This window comes from Ursus arctos, chromosome X, assembly GCF_023065955.2.
Source record: "Ursus arctos isolate Adak ecotype North America chromosome X, UrsArc2.0, whole genome shotgun sequence".
Classification (NCBI taxonomy): domain Eukaryota; kingdom Metazoa; phylum Chordata; class Mammalia; order Carnivora; family Ursidae; genus Ursus; species Ursus arctos.
In genome coordinates, this window is record NC_079873.1 from 81645801 (window position 1) to 81664777 (window position 18977).

Genomic DNA, 18977 nt, shown 5'->3' on the forward strand with positions numbered 1-18977 from the left:
TAATTGTTTTTTTTTTTAAGATTTTATTTATTTATTTGAGAGAGAGAGTGTGTGTGAGGGAGAGGGAGAGTGAGAGAGAATCAGAAGCAGACTCTGCACTGAGCACAGAGCCCAACATGGGGCCCAAGCCCACAACCACAAGATCATGACCTGAGCCGAGACCAAGAGTTGGACACTTAACCAGCTGAGCCACCGAGGCGCCCCTGACCTATTCATTGTTTAGTAGCATGTTGTTTAACCTCCACTTTATTTTTGGTCTTTCCAAATTTTTTCTTGTGTTTGGCTTCAAATTTCACAGTGTTGTGGTCAGAAGATATATATGGTATGATCTCAGTCTTTTTGTATTTGTTGAGACTGATTTGTGACCTAATATGTGATCTGTTCTGGAGAAAGTCCCATGTGCACTTGAAAAGAATGTGTATTCTTCTCTTTTGGGATGGAATATTCTGAATATATCTGTTGAGTCCATCTGGTCCAGTGTGTCATTCAAAGCCATTGTTTCCTTGCTGGTTTTCTGTTCAGATGATCTGTCCATTGATGTAAATGGGGTGTTGAGGACCATTACTATTATTGTATCATTAGCAATTACTTCCTTTTATGTTTGTTATTAGTTGTTTTATGTATTTGGGTCCTCCCATGTTGGGTGCATAAATACTTACAATTGTTGGATCTTCTTGGATTGTCCCCTTTATTATGATATAGTACCCTTCTTCATCTCTTGTTAAAGTCTTTGTTTTAAAGTCTAGTTTGTCCAATGTAAGTTTTGCCCCTCTGACTTTCTTTTGATGTCTATTTGCATGATAAATATTTCTCCATCCCCTCACTTTCAATATGCAAGTATCTTTAGGTCTAAAATGAATTTTGTTTAGGCAGCATATTGATGGCCCTTGTTTTTTTCATCCATTCTGACACCCTATGTCTTTTGATTGTAGCTTTTAATCCATTTATATTCAGAGTAATTATTTATAGATATGTGTTTAGTGCCATTTCATTACTTGTTTTGATGTTTCTGGGGATTTTCTCTGTTCCTTTCTTGTCTTTGTCACTTTTGGTCTTACCTTTCCACTCAAAGAGTCCCCTTTAATATTTCTTGCAGGGTGGTTTAGTGTTCACAAACCCCTTTAGTTTTTGTTTGTCTGGGAAACTCTTTATCTCTCCTTCCATTCTGAATGATAGCCTTGCTGGATAGAGTACTCTTGGCTGCAGATTTTTCTCATTCAGCAATTTGAATATATCATGTCACTTTCTTCTTGTTTGTCACGTTTCTGTTGAGAATTATCCAGCTAGCTTTATGGTTGTTCCCTTATAATTTAAGGATTTATTTTGTCTTGCTGTTTTTAAGAATTTTTCTTGATCACTATATTTCATAAATTTAATCCCAATATGCCTTGATGCTGGCCTGCTTTTGTTGATTTTGATGGGAGTTCTCTGTGCTCCTGAATATGGATGTCTGTTTCCTTCCCCAGGCTGAGGAAGTTTTCAGCTATTATTTCCTCAAATAAATTTTCTGACCCCTTTTCTCTCTTCTTCTTCTGAGACTCCTGTAATATGAATGTTATTATGTTTGATGGAGTCACTGAGTTGCCTAAGTCTATTCTCATGTTCCATAATTCTTCTTTTTCTCTTTTGTTCAGCTTTCTTATTTTCCATTATTTTGTCTTCTGTATCACTGATTTGTTCCTCTGCTTCTTCCATTCTGCTGTTCATTGCATCAAGCCTATTTACAATCTCTGTTATTGAATTCTTAACCTCTGACTGATTTTTTAACTCTTTTATCTCTGTGGTAATGGTCTCTCTGATGTCTTCCACTCTTTACTCAAGTCCAGCAAATATCCTTATAGTTGTTACTTTAAATTCTCCATCAGGCTTGTTACTTATATCTGTTTCACTTAGATCTCTGCCGTGGCCTTATCTTGTTCTTTCATTTGGGATGAATTCCTCTGTCATGACATTTTGTCTAAGGCTCTGCCTTCTTCTTTGTGTTAGAAAAGCCAGTTATGTTTCCTGCTCCTGAGAGTAACGGCTTTATGAAGAAGAGCTCATGTAATGCCCAGGGTCTGGCACATTAGGGTGTGTTTCCCATGTGTACTGCATATGCCTTGCTGTTGTGTTCTGGCTGCTCTTTTCTTCAGACCAGACATCTACAGAGGCTCTTCTTGCCCGCAGTTGGCAGTGTTTAGTCCTTGGCCAGAATGTGGTGAGTTTAAACTAGGTGTGCTCTGGTCTGTTTGTTAAATGAGACCTGATACTACTTCCACCAGAACTTAGCCCTGCAGAAATCTCTGTTATGGAGATGTCGTGAGGGCTGGGGTTTCTGCTGGTCTTCTGGGGGAAGAGGCCTGCTGCACTGGGACTAAGGCAAGCTTGGCTGAGAAGAACAGACCCACCAGAGTGTTAGGTGTTGGGGCTTGGTGTAAGCAAGTTAGGCAGCTGGTATTGGTGCTGTGCTGCTTCCTGCAGGTGGCTCCCTGTTTATGCTAAGGGGCTGGGGAGGGAAATGGCAGCGGCCAGCTCCTTTGTCCCCAGAGGAGCATCTCCATGAATGCTGCCTCTCAAGGATGTACTCCAAGAAGAGCAAGTAGCTCCCCACTGTGTTTCCCAGGCATTTTTCAGATGAGTATTTCCACACTGCCTACCCCCAGGTTATTTGCCTTCCTTCTGTCCAAGAGCAACACAGTGCCCTCTCGGCTATATCCCAGCCAATACCACTGATCTTTAAAACTCCAGGTTTTAAGCCTCACTTGTTGCAAGAACTCATGAAAATCAGCCCTTCTTGTTTTTTCAGCCAGTGCTTTAGGGAAATGTTCTCCTTGTGTGTTCCTCTGTGTGCTCTACTCTCTCTTGCCCTTCTCTATGACCACAGCTCCCTCTCCTCCACAGCATCCACAATCCACTTCTCCCCTAAAACATGTCTCTGTACTTCCTACCTTCTTTGATGTGGTTTCTTCTGTCTTTTTAGTTGTGGAGTTTGTTTTGTAAATCTCCCAGTTGATTTCTGGGGTATTTAGAATGATTTGATAGTTATCTAGTTGTATTCATGGGACAAGGCAAGCCTAGGTGTCCTCCTACTCTGTCGCCATCTTCTATTCTCCCGCTAGTAAGTCATTTCTTTTGAAGAAGAAAGAAAATGAAGACAGGGAACCCTGTTAATCGTATAGGCAAAACATGAGATATCAGATAAGGAAAGAATTTTGAAACAGAAGTAGCACAACTTGTTAAACAATTGTATATAGGGAATAAGTATGGGGAAGTGGAGAGGAGGATGATTTTAAGGCATCTGACTTGAGAAACTAGTTGGTGTGATTAGTGATGCCTCTAATTGTAATAGATATTATAGGAGGAAGAACAGACTGTAGGGAAGAGATAACTTCAGTTTGGTACTGATGAGTGCCATCATGACAATCATATGGATATACTTGGCTAGATCTTAGGAGAGAGGACAGAACTGGAGAAAAATGTTATAGGCTTGTATGTCTTTAGCACTTAGTTTGTGGTTGAGATTTAGTGCTAGAACACTTAGAGCTGGAGATGAATGTTGGAGGGAGAGAACACAAATAAACAAAACCGAGGAAGGAATCATGAGGCCTGGGAGAAGATGGGAAACTTTTTGGAAACAGGCTCAAGAAGAAAAGACAGTAATATAGTGATAAGGAATGATCAGAGAAGTAGGCAATCATAAGAGAGATATCTTAGAAGTGAGAAGAGATTCAAAAAATTGAAGGAAATTTTCAAGTGTCAAATAATGCACAGAGGTCAGATAAGATGAGGGTGAACAAGAGGTCATTAGATTTGGCTAATAAGATATCCTTGGTGAGATTAGTGACAGAAATTCAATAGAATGATGGGGCAGAAGCCAAATGATAGTGGGTCTTGGAGTGATGTTAGAGCAGCATGCAGAAATTTTGAATGTTGACAAGTCTTTCAAGATCTTTGACAGTGACAGCTATATTGAGTAGGCAGGAGTCAGAAACTAGATCTTGGTGTCATAGGGCATGACAGCTTAGTTGCTAAGACAATTAACACACAATTTCAACACAAAGACAAGAAGAATACTCTGGCATCTACTGTATGGGGAGGAAGCTAACTGTATATAAAGAAAACTGTGCTTTTGAAGAGTTTGAAATGTAACTCAGGCAGTAAAGCAAAACCTTTGTGAATACTACAGGGATAATTAGAAAACAACATATTGCCAGATAGAAAAATATCAGTGTGATCTAAATAAGAAGCAGTGAAGAAGTAAGAAATAGTTATTAGAGTCAGTGAAATTGGTTGAGGAAGACTTTCTAGAGGAGAGTTTTATTTTTGTTTTTAACAGAAACAACAAGGTTCTCCATAGATTACTGAAGAGCATTTTGGCTATGGTATGATGTGAAGCAGTGACTCTCTTAAAATTGTTTTCAACCAAATAATAAAGCAGGGGTCACTCATACCATGTTGGCGATGATGGTGATGGCAGGGAATGTTTTGAATTGACTTTGATTATTCCCTTACCTTTACCGCATCTCAATCAGTTATTGGCAGACAGATTTTGAACTAGCTGGTACCCTTAGGTGACAGATTGCAATTACTTTCCTTGAGCTTACCACTGAAAGATCTGTAATTCTCAATTATCTATGAATGCATTATCATATATATACAATTTTTCTTCATTAGGTATCTGACTTAAATGCCCAACCCCCAAATAAATTATACTTTGTTTTGAATTCAGGGTGCATGATATTTTGATGATAAAATTTTATCTTAAGCAAGTAGTTTTTAGAATATATATAATGTCTACTGTAGCCTGGTTCATTGGCTGCTCTCTTTTTAAACAACAACCAAAAACAAAACGTCTTATTTTAAATTACAGTTTGGCTTGGGAGTCAGTAGATAGTGTATTAATAGAGGTGATAATGTTAAAAAGGGTTTTTATTGAGCACTTACCATGAGCTAGGTACTGTGCTAAGCATATTAAATGAACTATCTCATTGTTGGAAGAAAATTCTCCATGGGTCTCTCGCACTTCTGCATGTTTTATGAGCAGAGGCACTCACTATCCCTTTTCCCAGATTACCTTTTCAAGGATGTATATATAGGGAACAGTCACACAAGCTAGAAAATAGTGTCTTTCACTAGAGCAAAGGGCAAGTTTGCTTACAGCCTTGGAAAATATAGATAGTGGCTCCCTTTGGAACAAAGGGCAAGCATGCTTATGACCCATTATAAAAGATTTGTGTTTTCTAAATTTGGGATTCTTCTCCTTTAATGCACCCCACTGCTTGTGCAGGTGTCATCCGCCCTCTTTGTATTGTACTATAGGGATTGTTAGGGAAGCATCACAAGTATTAATACTTTGGCTACTTTCATTGCTGTGAATAATTAACTGTCTGTTTCTGACCCAATCGTCTCTTGTCTTCTACCAATACCCATGAAACTGGCAGCCTAATTTGTTAGCTTGCAAGTATGGTGAAATCACAGATCCTCACAGTCCTTAACATTTGTGTAATAACCTTTTATGGATAATCTTCTTTAATTTTCATTTTACATATGCAAAAATGGAGTTCAGTGACCTGTCCAGAGATTCATAATTAAGATATGAGAGAGAGCTGGGATTTGAACCCAAAACTGTCTTTCTTCAGAGGCCACATTCTCAAGCAGTGATCTACTCAGATCCAGTTCAGTTCAAGTCTTTGGGTTGACCTTTTCTCTGAAAGCATCATGAATGATAAAGAAATTATGTTTGAATAATCCTGGGTTGAACATAATCAGTGTCATGCTGAAGGCTGAGTATTCACGTCACCAGGAGAGAACAGTTAAAAAAGTATTCTCTGTTTATACCTCCAATAAATCTTTGTTTGTTTATTAATCAAGTTTCTGCCTAATGGAAAAAAAATGTACATAAACTCAAACCTAGTGTATTGACATTCTTATAGACTAGAGATATCATCTTTGAATGATGAAAATTTTGTTAAAAAAAAAGAAAACTAAAAAAATAAAAAACCCTAACTCTTCACAACTCTAGATAAGGTTATTTTCTTGTAGACTAAAAAGGGTAAAAGTGGGTTTTTCAAAAGATCCTGAGTTTCCCCAACTTACCATAGCACAGATATTTTTTTGTTGTTGTTTGTTTTTTGAGGTCTTCCCATTGGGGCAAGTCCCTTTTTAAAAAATTTTAATTCTAAAATAGTTAACATGCAGTGTTACATTATTTTCAGGTGTATAATATAGTGATTCAACACTTCTATTTATTACTCAGTGCTCATCAACATAAGTGTACTCTTAATCTCTTTCACCTATTTCACCCACCCACCACCCACCTCCTCTCTGGTAACTGTTTGTTTGTTCTCTATAGTTAAGAGTCTATTTTTTGGTTTGTCTTTTTTTCCCCTTTGTTTGTTTTGTTTCTATTTTTATTGCAGCATTATTTACACAGCACACATATTTTTATGATTGTATTAACTTTATATCTGTTTTACCGTATATATAAGCAGCATGGCACATAGCAGATGTTCAATGAATGTCATTTGAATGTATCTGAAAAGTTGCAGCTCTTCATAAAATGATAATATTAAGAAATTGATAAGAACTTTGGCTGTCCTGCTCTTTTTTTTAAAGCTTTTTTTTTTTTTTTTAGAGATGTTTCAGATTCACAGCAAAATTGAGAGGAAGGTACAGAAATTCCCCATATACCTCCTGCCCCCACACATGCATACCCTATTATCTGCATCCACTGCCAGAGTGAACATTTGCTACAACTGACTAATTAACCTACATTGACACATCATTATCACCTAAAGTCCACAGTTTTCACTGTGGTTCACTCTTGTACATTTTATGGATTTGGATAAATGTATGATGGCATGTATCCATCCTTATAATATCATACAGAATATTTCACTGCCCTTAAAGTCCTCTGTATTCCACCGATTCATCCCTCCTCCCAACCCTTGGCAACCACTGATCTTTTTAGTGTCTCCATAGTCTTGCCTTTAACAAAAGTTACGTATTTGGAATCCTACAGTATGTAGCTTTTTCAGATTTTGTTTCTTACTTAGTAATATGCATTTAAGGTTCCTCCGTATCTTTTCATGGCTTGAGAGCTCATTTCTTTTTAGCTCTTAGTACTATTCCATTGTGTGGATATACCACAGTTTATTTACACATTCATCTACTAAAGGATATCTTGGTTGCTTCCAGATTTTGGCAATTATGAGCAAAGCTTTTATAAACATCTGTGTGCAGGCTTTTGTGTGGACATAATTTTTCCACTCCTTTGGGTAGATACCAAAGAACACAAATGCTAGATCATATGGTAAGGATATGTTTAGTTTTGTAAAAAAAAAAAAAAAAGCCAAACTATCTTCCAAATAGATGTACCATTTTGCATTTCCATCAGCAATGAATGAGAGTCTCTGTTGCTCCACATCCTTGCTAGCATTTCATGTTGTCAGTGTTCTGGATTTTGGCCATTCTAATAGGTGTACAGCTGTGGCTCATGTTTGTTTTCATTTGCATTTCCCTGGTGACATATGATATACATCTTTTCAAATGTTTATTTGCCATCTGTATATCTTACCTTCTTTGATGAGGTTTCCGTTAAGGTCTTCGACCTATTTAAACATTTTTTTTTTCTTATTGTTGAGTTTTAAAAATTCTTTGTTTATTTTGGGTAACAGTCCTTTATTCAATGTGTCTTCTGCTAATATTTTCTCCCAGTCTGTGGTTTGTTTTCTAATTCTCTTGACATTGTCTTTTGTAGAGCAGAAGTTTTTAATTTTATTAACTTTCAGTTATTTCTTCCATAGATCATGTCCTTGATGTTGTAATTAAAAAATCATTGCCATGTCCAAGGTCATCTAGGTTTTCTCCTATGTTGTTTTCTAAAAATTTTATAGTCTTGCAGTTTACATTTAGTTCTGTGATCCATTTTGAATTATTTTTCATGATGGGTGTGAAGATCTGTATCTATATTCATTTTTTTAAAATTTGGATGTCCAGTTGTTCCAGTGCCATTTATTTATTTGTTTATTATTTTATGTTATTTTTTTTAAAGATTTGTTTATTTGTTTGAGAGAGAGAGAGAGGCAGAGGGAGAGGGAGAGGGAGAGAATCTCAAGAAGATTCCCTGCTGAGCACAGAGCCCTACACGGGACTCAATCTCACAACCCTGAGATCATGACCTAAGTTGAAACCAGGAGTCAGATGCTTAATTGGTGAGCCACCCAGGCACCCCAGTACCATAAATTGAAAGACATTCTTTGCTCCATTGTGTTGTCTTTGCTTCTTTGTCAAAGATCAGTTGACTATATTTACATAGGTCTATTTCCAGGCTTGATATTCTGTTCCATTGATGTGTTTGTCTATTGTGTCTTAATTACTGTAGCTTTAGAGTAGGTCTTGAAGTCAGGTAGCATCAGTCTCCAACTTTGTTCTTCTCAGTTTTATAGTTATCCTCATGTAGATCTTGTAGGTACTTTGTTAGATATATACCTAAGTATTCCATTTTGGGGTTTTCTAATATAAATAGTATCATGTTTTTAATTTCAAATTAAAAGCTTTTTCATTGCTGACATATATGAGAGCAACTGATTTTTGTGTATTTCCTTATATCCTGAAACCATGTTATAATTGCTTACTAGTTTCAGGTTTTGTCAGCTCTTACAGATTTTCTTCATAGATCATCTATCTGCATAGATCAATCATACATCCATGAACAAAGATACTTTTTATATTTTCCTTCTGAATCAATCAGATATTTTCTTTTCATATCTATTGCATTAGCCAGGAGTTTTATTATGGTGTTGAATAAGAATGGTGAGATGGGGCATCTTTGCCTTATTCTTAATTTTAGTGAAAAATCTTGTAGATTCTTACCACTAAGTGTGATGTTAGCTGTAGGTTTTTCATAAGTGTTCTTTACCAAGTTGAGGAATTTTCCCTGTAGTCCTAGTTTGTTGAAAGATTTTTATCATCAATTGATGTTGGATTTTGTCAAATGCTTTCTCTGCATCTACTGATATAGTCATGTAATTTTTTTTCTTTAGCCTGTTAATATGATGAACTACATTAATTGATTTTTTGAGTTTTTGAACCAGTTTCGACAGCTGGGATAAATCCCACTTGGTTGTGGTGTATCATTTTTATACATTACTGGATTTGATTTCCTAATATTTTGTTGAGGATTGTGCATTTATGTTCATGAAAGACATTCAGTGTGTAGTTTTCTTGTATTATCTTTGGTTTTGGTGTTAAGGTAATGCTGGTCTCATAGAATGAGTTAACAATTATTCCCTCTGCTTTTATCTTCTGAAGTAGAGTGTAGAGAATTTGTATACTTTCATCCTTAAATATTTGGTAGAATTCATCAGTAAATCCATCTGGGCCTGGTGTTTTATATTTTGGAAGGTTATTAATTTTGATTCAATTTCTTTAATAGCTATAGGCCTTATTCATATTATCTCTTTCTTCTTGTATAAGTTTTGGCGGATTGTGCCTTTCAAGAAATTGGTTTGTTTGATCTAGGTTATCAAATTTGTGGGCATAGAATTGTTTGTAGTATTTCTTCATTATACTTTTAATATGGGAACTATAGTGATATCCTCTCTTTTCTTTCTGGTATTAGTAATTTGTGTCTTCTCTCTTCCTTTTCTTGTTCTTTTAAATCATTAACATTGCATGTTTCTAGTTATACATGTTTAATTTTGCACTCATCTGAAAGTCTCCTTTACAACAAGGTCAAAGATATTTTTCAATACAATTTTCTTACTTTTGTAATATTTTTGAAAGAATGGAATTCATCAAAGGGCCTAAGATTTCGTTTATTTTTTAATTTTTTTTTAAAGATTTTATTTATTTATTCGACAGAGATAGAGACAGCCAGCGAGAGAGGGAACACAAGCAGGGGGAGTGGGAGAGGAAGAAGCAGGCTCATAGCCGAGGAGCCTGATGTGGGGCTCGATCCCATAACGCCGGGATCACGCCCTGAGCCGAAGGCAGACGCTTAACTGCTGTGCCACCCAGGCGCCCCTATTTTTTTTAATTTTTAAATATATATTTTTAATTCTATTTTTTTTCTCTAATTGATTTGGCAGGTGCATTGTTATACACTCCTTAGTGAATTCCAACTTCCATGGCCACCATCCAGATCTTGTTTGTTTATTGATTTGCTTCCCTTCCCTGAATCTGTTAATTATATCAGTTCATAGGTCTTATGTTTCAAGTAGGACAATATCATCCAAGGGTGGTAGATTGATTAAATGATAGTATTGCATAACAGTCAACTGACATTTCAAAAATGTCAAAAAAGAAGTTTTGTTTTAGTTTGCTGATCATTAGATAGTTCTGGGATTTGCAAAGAAAGTAATTTGAAATGAGGATTACACAATTGAAGGAACCATTTAGAAAAGTTTCAGTATGTCCTGAGGCAGTTTATCTGGGCTTCTGCATTTATTTATTTATTTATTTAATATATTTAATTTAATTGGGGGGACGGAGGAGCAGAGGGAGAGGGAGAAGCAGACTCCGTGCTGAGCATGGAGCCCAATGCAGCTCAATCCCACAACCCTGAGATCGTGACCTGAGCCAAAATCAAATGGGACACTTAACCAACTGAGCCACCCAGGCACCCTGGCTTCTGCTTTTCGATATGAAAAAAGTTCCCTAATTTATTTAGTTTCTTTTTAATCAGTTAGCGCTGGTGATAGAAAAAAATTACATAAACTTGAATTCTGAAATAAAACTTAAGATTTTATAGTATAAACATATTGTATAAATGGGAGTTAGAAAGAGACTTCTGGATTCATCATGTACATTTTAAATCCTGGATCTTACTTTTCCTGTCAGGTAACCCAAGATTGATCAACATTTTCCCTTAGAAATACTTCTTGGGAAAAAAAAGTATAAATTTTGACCTAAAGTAGTTAACATGAACACTTTGGAATAGGAAGTGAGGTTTATTCATAAATTTGCAAATTATTTTGTGCTGTGCATATTAACATTATTCTTTAAATGTTATCTTTACATATCTACATTTCTTTCTATGAGCTTCCCCAAGTTTGTATGGATAACCGCAAGTTAGTTTGGTTGTTAATCCATATTAACATCAAGTTCTGAGAGTAACCAGGGGCTAACAGCCAAAACCTTGGTTCTAATCCCCTAACCAGCTATATGTGCTTAACCGATTTATTTGTCCTCTCTGTGTCTACATTTTACTCCTCTGCAAAGTGTAGATGATACTTACCCTGCACAGCTTCCTGGATTATTGGCAGAATTAAGTAAAATAAGAGATGTGGAAGTACTTAAAAGATTAGAAATTCATGCAGTCGTAAGGCCCTTCTGTAATATCACTGCAAATGCCCTTTGCTCCTATTGAGCCTCAATGTTCTCCTTGTCCTCCTCAGAATGTGAAGGGAGGTCAGAAAAAAAGTAGAATCCCCATTGTTGCACACTCGTCAGTCTGCCTCCTCAAACTTGCACAGCCCTAATTGTACCTAATGAAAGAAAAGTCACATTTCTAGGTCCCAGTTGCAGGAAACATTTTAAATAGAACTGGCCCAGGGCATTTTTCTAAATAAAACCTAAATAATGCAAGATTGTTAGCAGGAACTGTGCCAGAGCTGGATTACACAACTAATAAAAATCAACCTGAGTCTTAGACTGTCAGGCAGCCTTGATCATACCGACCCCAGGTCAGTGATGGAGACAGTAGGACTCACACCTGGCCTTGCCTTCGAGTTCCAGAGACCTTGGTCATCATCAAGGACTTTATACTGGGGCTTGTTCATGGGTTAACAAGCAATTTGTCAGCAGCCTTTCACATGCTGGAGACCGGAGCAAGAATGAATTCATGCAGAGCCTAAGCCTAAGGTTGCTTGTGGGTGAGAGAGAAAACTGAAACGTGTTCTCCTTCAACCCATCAGCCATCCTCAGGTTGGTTTTCCTGCCCTCATCCCTACCCCAAGTTAATGATGGTGCTGTTGGCATGGCCTGCATAGTTTATAATTTGGAGGGGTTGGGGAAGGAACACATAAGAGTATCTCTTGTCTTTTGTCCCTGGAAAATTTACCTAGAGGCCTGGGCTTTATTATAGAAGACATTTGTCTAAGAAACTCCCAGAAGTGTTAGTGAAACCCTTGCTAACAATTTGACTTCCAAGGTTCTGGCCTTTGCCAAGTAGCTACTGCTCATATTAACTGGAAGTGTCTCCCTGCCTTAGCTGTTTTCTTTTGATTCACTTCTTTTTGTGTCTGTGTCAGTGTATATTTTTGATCCTTTCAGACCTTCATGGCCCTCTGGTATTAGGCCTATTGCCCAACTGACCTCTTTTAGACTCTTCCCTAAAAAGTAGCACCCCTAACCCAGTGGCATACCTTAACGCATTGCCACCAGTGTATTGTTTTTATTATACTGGTGATTGATCATCTATATCACATATAAATTATAATTACTATTTATTAGTAATATGCAACAACTAATCCTAACAGTAATAACAATTCTAACTGCAATTTATCAAATATCTGCTATGTGCCAGATGCTCTATTATATGTTTTATATATATTATTTTGCTTAATATTTACAACAGACGGGAGAGGTCAGTTATTGTAATCATTCCAACTGAAAATGGTAAACGTATTTTTGCTCATGGTTGTATAATGAAAGGAATTCCTGTCTCCAACCTCTAATGGAATCACCATAAAGGACTTCTTATCCTCATTTTTCAGCTGAGGAATCTGAGACTGAGAGATGTTACATTACTTGTTCAAGGACACAGAACTAGTTGAACCCAGGGGATCTTAGTTCAAAGCTGGTGCTTTGTTAAGAAACCAATCTATTATGTTGGTCCCTTACTTAGAGTATGTTTTCTCCCCAGGGCTGAATACATTTGGGATAGTAAGCTTCTTTCAGGGCACTGGACATTCTATCTGCTTTTATTGTTGAGACTGCTGGTCAACAGCTCTCTTTCCCTGGGGGCACACCATAATAATGGGAAGATATTTAACAAGTAATTCTCTTTCATCTGTAGGAATGAACACCATAGAGCAGATATGATCAAAGTCTGTAACATCAAGTACTGTTCAGAATACTTTTTAAAGCCAAGAGGTAATTCTTTCTTCTGTGTTCAATACCTTTAAAAAACTGTGACCATTTATCTTCCCTCCATTTTCTATACCTATCTTAGTCCTCCTTGTGTCCTAGTTGTAACTAGTATAATCCTTTCTTTGCTAATATGCTGATGCACAAAACTTGGCCAAACCTTACCCTTGTGGTACAAGAATACCTGAAAAATTATCCTGAGTCATATTTAAACAAGGAATGTGACATTTGACCAGCCATATACCTGAATCTGTAGAATGAGGAAGAGAGGTTAGTATCATAAGGGGACTGATGCAAAAGTAAAGCAGAGAGGACATGTCTCATCAATCAACATACCTTTGATGCCCTCTCTTCTAATCAACTAACATTTACTGAACATCTAATGTTTATTCATTTAGATCTCGGGGATAGAGTGATGAACAAAAACAACAAATTCCATGCTTGCATTTAACAAATAAACAGAAGATAGAAGGTCAGAGAGAAGAGCAAGTGTAAAAATCCATGGGTCAAATAGGCATAGTATATTTAAGGAACAGAGGGAATGCTGTTGTGACTGTACCCTAAAGTAATGGACAGTGTTATGACAGGCCATATCCTGTACGGCCTTAAAAGAAGGATGGAGGCATGGAAATATTTAGTATCAAAGTACTGAAGGTGTGGTCAAGAAGAGCCAAATTGCACCAAACTTTACTTTCTTGCCTGAGACTATTTTTGTTTTGTTTTGTTTTGTTTTGTTTTTGTTTGTTTTATTCTGGTGGCTTTTAGCTTCATGGCTTTTAAAGGGGCTGTCAAACATCTAACAAGGGAATTAAATGGTCTTACATTTGATCCCCAGTGGGCATAACCTTGGTTTCCAGGAACCTACATTAAGGAAGAGACAAAAGCAATAGCTCACATCTTCATTGTGCATTGGGGTTGCATCTGAACATTAGAATGGGAGTACTTTGATAGTATCCTACTTAGATGACACAGGCATGGGCATAGTCAGAAGTACTTGCCAATAATTAACTTCACTAGAAATTTAAGTAGCAGTCATTTTGATTGACTCCATTTATAATCCCAATGGGCAGTGACCATCTGCACTTCTGTGTTTTGAATATCGGCATATTGTGGAATTTCAATGAGTAGGTAGTATGAATATTGACAATTACTGGAGGCCATCTTAAATTATTGGCTGGCTTGCTAATCCCATCTGTCAGGATTGCTACCCCTTGGTTGTAAAAACACTTGGTTTTGAAGTGCCCTTGGCGCTTGGTATTTTTAATAGCAGGTATCCCTTAATGTTTAGAACAGATACGATCCATGTCCCACCAAGAGATTCACAGCTGACTTTCTTCTAAGTCTTACCAGGTGCTTCTGATCTTTACCTCACACTTTCCAGTTTCCTTTTGTGTGATTGATATGTTCTGCAGCCCAATCAGAGTAAGGAAACATAATGTGGCATACACAAGGAAATGAAAGCAGAATTGAATTCCATAAATACCCTGATATCATGAGTTAGCCAATTAATGCCCAACTTCTAAAGTGACCTTATGGTAAAATTCAGTGTTGAAATTCTTTTATAATGCTAATGTTGGTGGATAAAATTAATCTAGAGCAATCACATTCTACTAGAATTTGTTCTTTGTAGGAACCCAGAATTTGATCCCTGACATATCTCAGTAAACAATTTAAAAAGCTATGTAAGTTAACAGGTATCTTCCATATGGTGGTCTGCTTTAGGGTACATATCTTGTAAAAGTAAATGTTGGCTTTGAAACCAATGACAAAATCAAACAACTCTTGGAATACCTGTGAAGAGACTGGCTGTAGGGACAGGGCATAAATAACTATAACTCTAATTACAGACTTTCTCATAAGTTTTCACTATCAGATCTTCAATGTGGCAATATTTACCAGTGGGAAAGAAGTCTGAAGTGCCTTATAGTTTAGAAGATGGGTACAGCTGTTCTATGTAGCTACTTCATGGTCAGAAATGTCTTCACTAGCATTTTGTTTTATATCTTCCTGTCAGTTGAAATGGAAAACGCTTCTGTGTTGTTTTGATGTTGTTTCTGATTTCTAGGCAAGGTCCTATGAAATATATAGAGCAAAAAGTTTTAAATACTCAGTAAAACCATTTTGCTATTTCTCTGTTCCTACAGAAACTCAACATATTGCATGAAGGTGTCAATGTCCTTGACTGTTGCAGAGAATGAATCGGGCCTGTGCTACAATAGCAGGATACGCTATTTAGAAAAATCTGAAGTCACTAAAAGAAAGGAGATCTCCTGCCCAGACATGGATGACTTTAAAAAGTCCGATCAGGAGCCTGATGTTGTGTGGTACAAGGTAACTCAGCATGGTGTCAATTACTTTTTTTTTTTTTTTTTTTTTTTTTACCTTAAGTTAATAGCTGGCTTGGGGATGGAGAAAGGGAGAGATTTTATTTCTAGTTTTTGGTATCAGATATTTTATTGAGAAAAATGAATAGATGCACAGTTAAATAATTCAAAGGTATCACTTCTGTATAGTACTGGGTTTTTTTTTATTTTAAATTTATTTATTTATTTTTTTTAAAGTTCCATGATTTATTACTTGCGTATAACACCCAGTGCACCATGCAATATGTGCCCTCCTTACTACCCATCACCAGCATATCCCATTACCCCCCACTCTGAAGCCCTCAGTTTGTTTCCCAGAGTCCATAGTCTCTCATGGTTCATTCCTGCTTCTATTTACTCCCCCCTTTCTTCTTCCCTTTCTTCTCCTACCGACCTTCCTACTTCTTATGTTCCATAAATGAGTGAAACCATATGATAATTGTCTTTCTCTGCTTGACTTATTTTGCTTAGCATTATCTCCTCCAGTCCTGTCCATGTTGCAGCAAATGTTGAGAAATCGTTCTTTTTTATGGCTGAGTAATATTCCATTGTATAGTAGTGGTTTTAATGGACTTCCATCAGCACGTGTCATAAGCAATCCCATCTTCTCCAACTGCCAAAAATAAGTAAAAACCTCCACTCAAACTTATGAGAGCAAGAGGGAAGAAGAGTAAAGATTTAAGTAACACAGGAAAGAACATATTTGAGGGACATAGAATTATTATTTACTGTTAGGAGCAAAGGCCCATTATTACAAGTGATACTCCCAACAAAGGAAGAAGCTATAAATTACCACTCCTAGGTCTTCAACAGTAATGAGAAAGAGCAGTGTCACTGGAACCTGGCAATAGTGGAGTGGGCCTGACAAGAGCTGTGGCCTTAAAAGAACATATGAACTGTGGCAGATAAAGAGGAATTGAACAGGATAAATACCCTAGCCCCTCTTAACTCCTGCCTTCTGGTTTCCTGCTAGCACCCATGGAAAATTAAGCAAAAGTCAGAGGGCAAAATCAGGAGATAGAATCAATAGTCTTCAGATTCCCTGGGCATAGAGTAGGTCAGACAGGGCAGAGATTGGATCTAGGGGAAGAAGCAGAGAAGTAACCACGCAACCTTCTAGCTGTGACATTCTGACTGCTAGCCTGGGGCCCCGTGGTTCTATAAGATAACTGTGTACCCTCTGCCGATTCTGAGCCATGGTAGTTGACACACGGTACAGGTTTATAGGTTATGGCCAGAGGTAATCAAGGGGGTTTTCTGCACAGGTGTTGACTACATTGTTGGACTCAAAAACACATGAAAGATGGAACAGGTTTTTTCTATAGGATATGACAGATTCTTAGTTTCCGGGGAGACCTAAACCCTAACTGCTACAGCTGTCATGTATTTTTATGTTTGGAAGCCTCTCCATCGTCATATCTATGGGAACTCACCAGTGGACACCAAAAGCATGTCCTGACCTGGGACCTCAAGTCTCTATGTGAATTGCCCTTCCTTTTTTTTTCTTAATAAAGATAATATTCTGACAGATAAGAGGGAACATATGATGATCATTATTCATAAACACAAAATATATATAATTTAGTGGGGCCCTCCATGCCATTATTAGCCTTCTCAGTATTTATTAAGCACTCACTATATGTCGTTCACTGTGCTAAGCTTGGTTTCTACATTATCTCAATTTAAGTCTCACTGCAACTATTTGTTGGGGGTGCTATTATCCTCATTTAATAGAGAAAAAAACTAAGGCTCAGAGGGATATAAAAGTGTACAAAGCTACTCAGCTAGCAAAGCCTTCTTCTGTATTCAAGGCAGTGTTTGCTATTCCAGAGTCCATTTACTTAATCACTACCCTTTCCTGCAGTGATCCTGGAGCTAAACCTAGGTCTGGTCACAGGCACTTCTCTAAGATGCAACACTGGTACAGGGAAGCCTGTGAAAAGATAGAGTAAGAATGTTTAATTTAATTATTTAATTTAATTTAATTTAATTTTGTATTGTTATGTTAGTTATCATACAGTACTTCATTGGGTTTTGATGCAGTGTTCCATGCTTCATTGTTTGCATATAACACCCAGTGCTCATCACAACACGTGCCCTCCTTAATACCCATCACCATGCTAACCATCCCCCAATCCCCCTCACCTCTGAAACCCTCAGTTTCCCAGAGTTCATAGTCTCTCATGGTTCATCTCCCCCTCTTGATTCCCCCCCTTCATTTTTCCCTTCCTTCTCCTGATGTCCTCCATACTATTCCTTATGTTCCACATATAAGTAAAACCATATGATAATTGTCTTTCTCTGCTTGACTTATTTCACTTAGCATAATACCCTCCAGGTCCATCCATGTCGATGGAAATGGTGGGTATTCATCCTTTCTGATGGCTGAGTAATATTCCATTGTATATATGGACCACGTCTTCTTAATCCAGTCATCTATTGAAGGGCATCTCAACTCCTTTCACAGTTTGGCTGTTGTGGACATTGCTGCTATGAACACTGGGGTGCATGTGCCCCTTTTCACTACATCTGTACCTTTGGGGTAAATACCCAGTAGTGCAATTGCTGAGCCATAGGGTAGCTCTATTTTTAACTTTTTAAAGAACTTCCATACTGTTTTCCAAAGTGACTGTACCAACATGCATTCCCACCAATAGTGTAAGAGGGTTCCCCTTTCTCCACATCCTTTCTAACACTTGTTTTTTCTTGCCTTATTAATTTTTGCCATTCTAACTAGTGTAAGGTGGTATCCCAATGTGGTTTTGAGTTGAATTTCTCTGATGGCTAATGATGTTGAACATTTTTTCATGTGTCTGTTAGCCATTCGTATGTCTTCATTGGAGAAGTGTCTGTTCACATCTTCTGCTCATCTTTTGACTTGATTATTTGTTTTTGGGGTGTTCACTTTGAGAAGTTCTTTATACATCTTGGATACCAGCACTTTATCTGTAATGTCATTTAGAAATAACTTCTCCCATTCTGTGGGTTGTCTCTTTGTTTTGCTCACTGTTTCCTTTGCTGTGCAGAAGGTTTTATCTTGATGAAGTCCCAAAAGTTCATTTTCGCTTTTGTTTCCCTTGCCTTTGGAGACGTGTCATGAAAGAAGTTTCTGTGGCTGATGTCAAAGAGATTACTCTCTATGTTCTCCTCTAGAATTTTGATGGATTCCTGTCTCACGTTGAGGTCTTTCATCCATTTAGAGTTTATCTTTGTGTATGGTGTAAGAGAATGTTTGAGTTTCATTCTTCTGTATATAGCTGTCCAATTTTCCCAGTACCATTTATTGAAGAGACTTTTTTTCCCATTGGGTGTTTTTTCCTGCTTTGTTGAAGATTAGTTGACCATAGAGTTGAGGGTCCATATCTGGGCTCTCTATTCTGTTCCACTGATCTATGTGTCTGTTTTTGTGCCAGTACCATACTGTCTTTGTGATCACAGCTTTGTAGTACAACTTGAAATCCGGCATTGTGATGCCCCAGCTTTGTTTTTCCTTTGTTTTTCCATGTGCCAGTACCATGATGTCTTGGTGATTACAGCTTTGTA

The 18977-nt window shown here is 37.3% G+C and overlaps 1 protein-coding gene across 1 annotated transcript in view; it reads left to right on the plus strand.

Annotated features, from left to right (window-relative positions):
- The window catches only part of IL1RAPL2 (interleukin 1 receptor accessory protein like 2), a 562461-nt gene that overhangs the window by 35706 nt on the left and 507778 nt on the right, over nucleotides 1-18977 (plus strand). The window contains exon 3 of the mRNA XM_026488169.3: nucleotides 15216-15402. Coding sequence (XP_026343954.2) covers nucleotides 15216-15402 — 187 coding nt within the window. The remainder of the gene's footprint in view (nucleotides 1-15215; nucleotides 15403-18977) is intronic.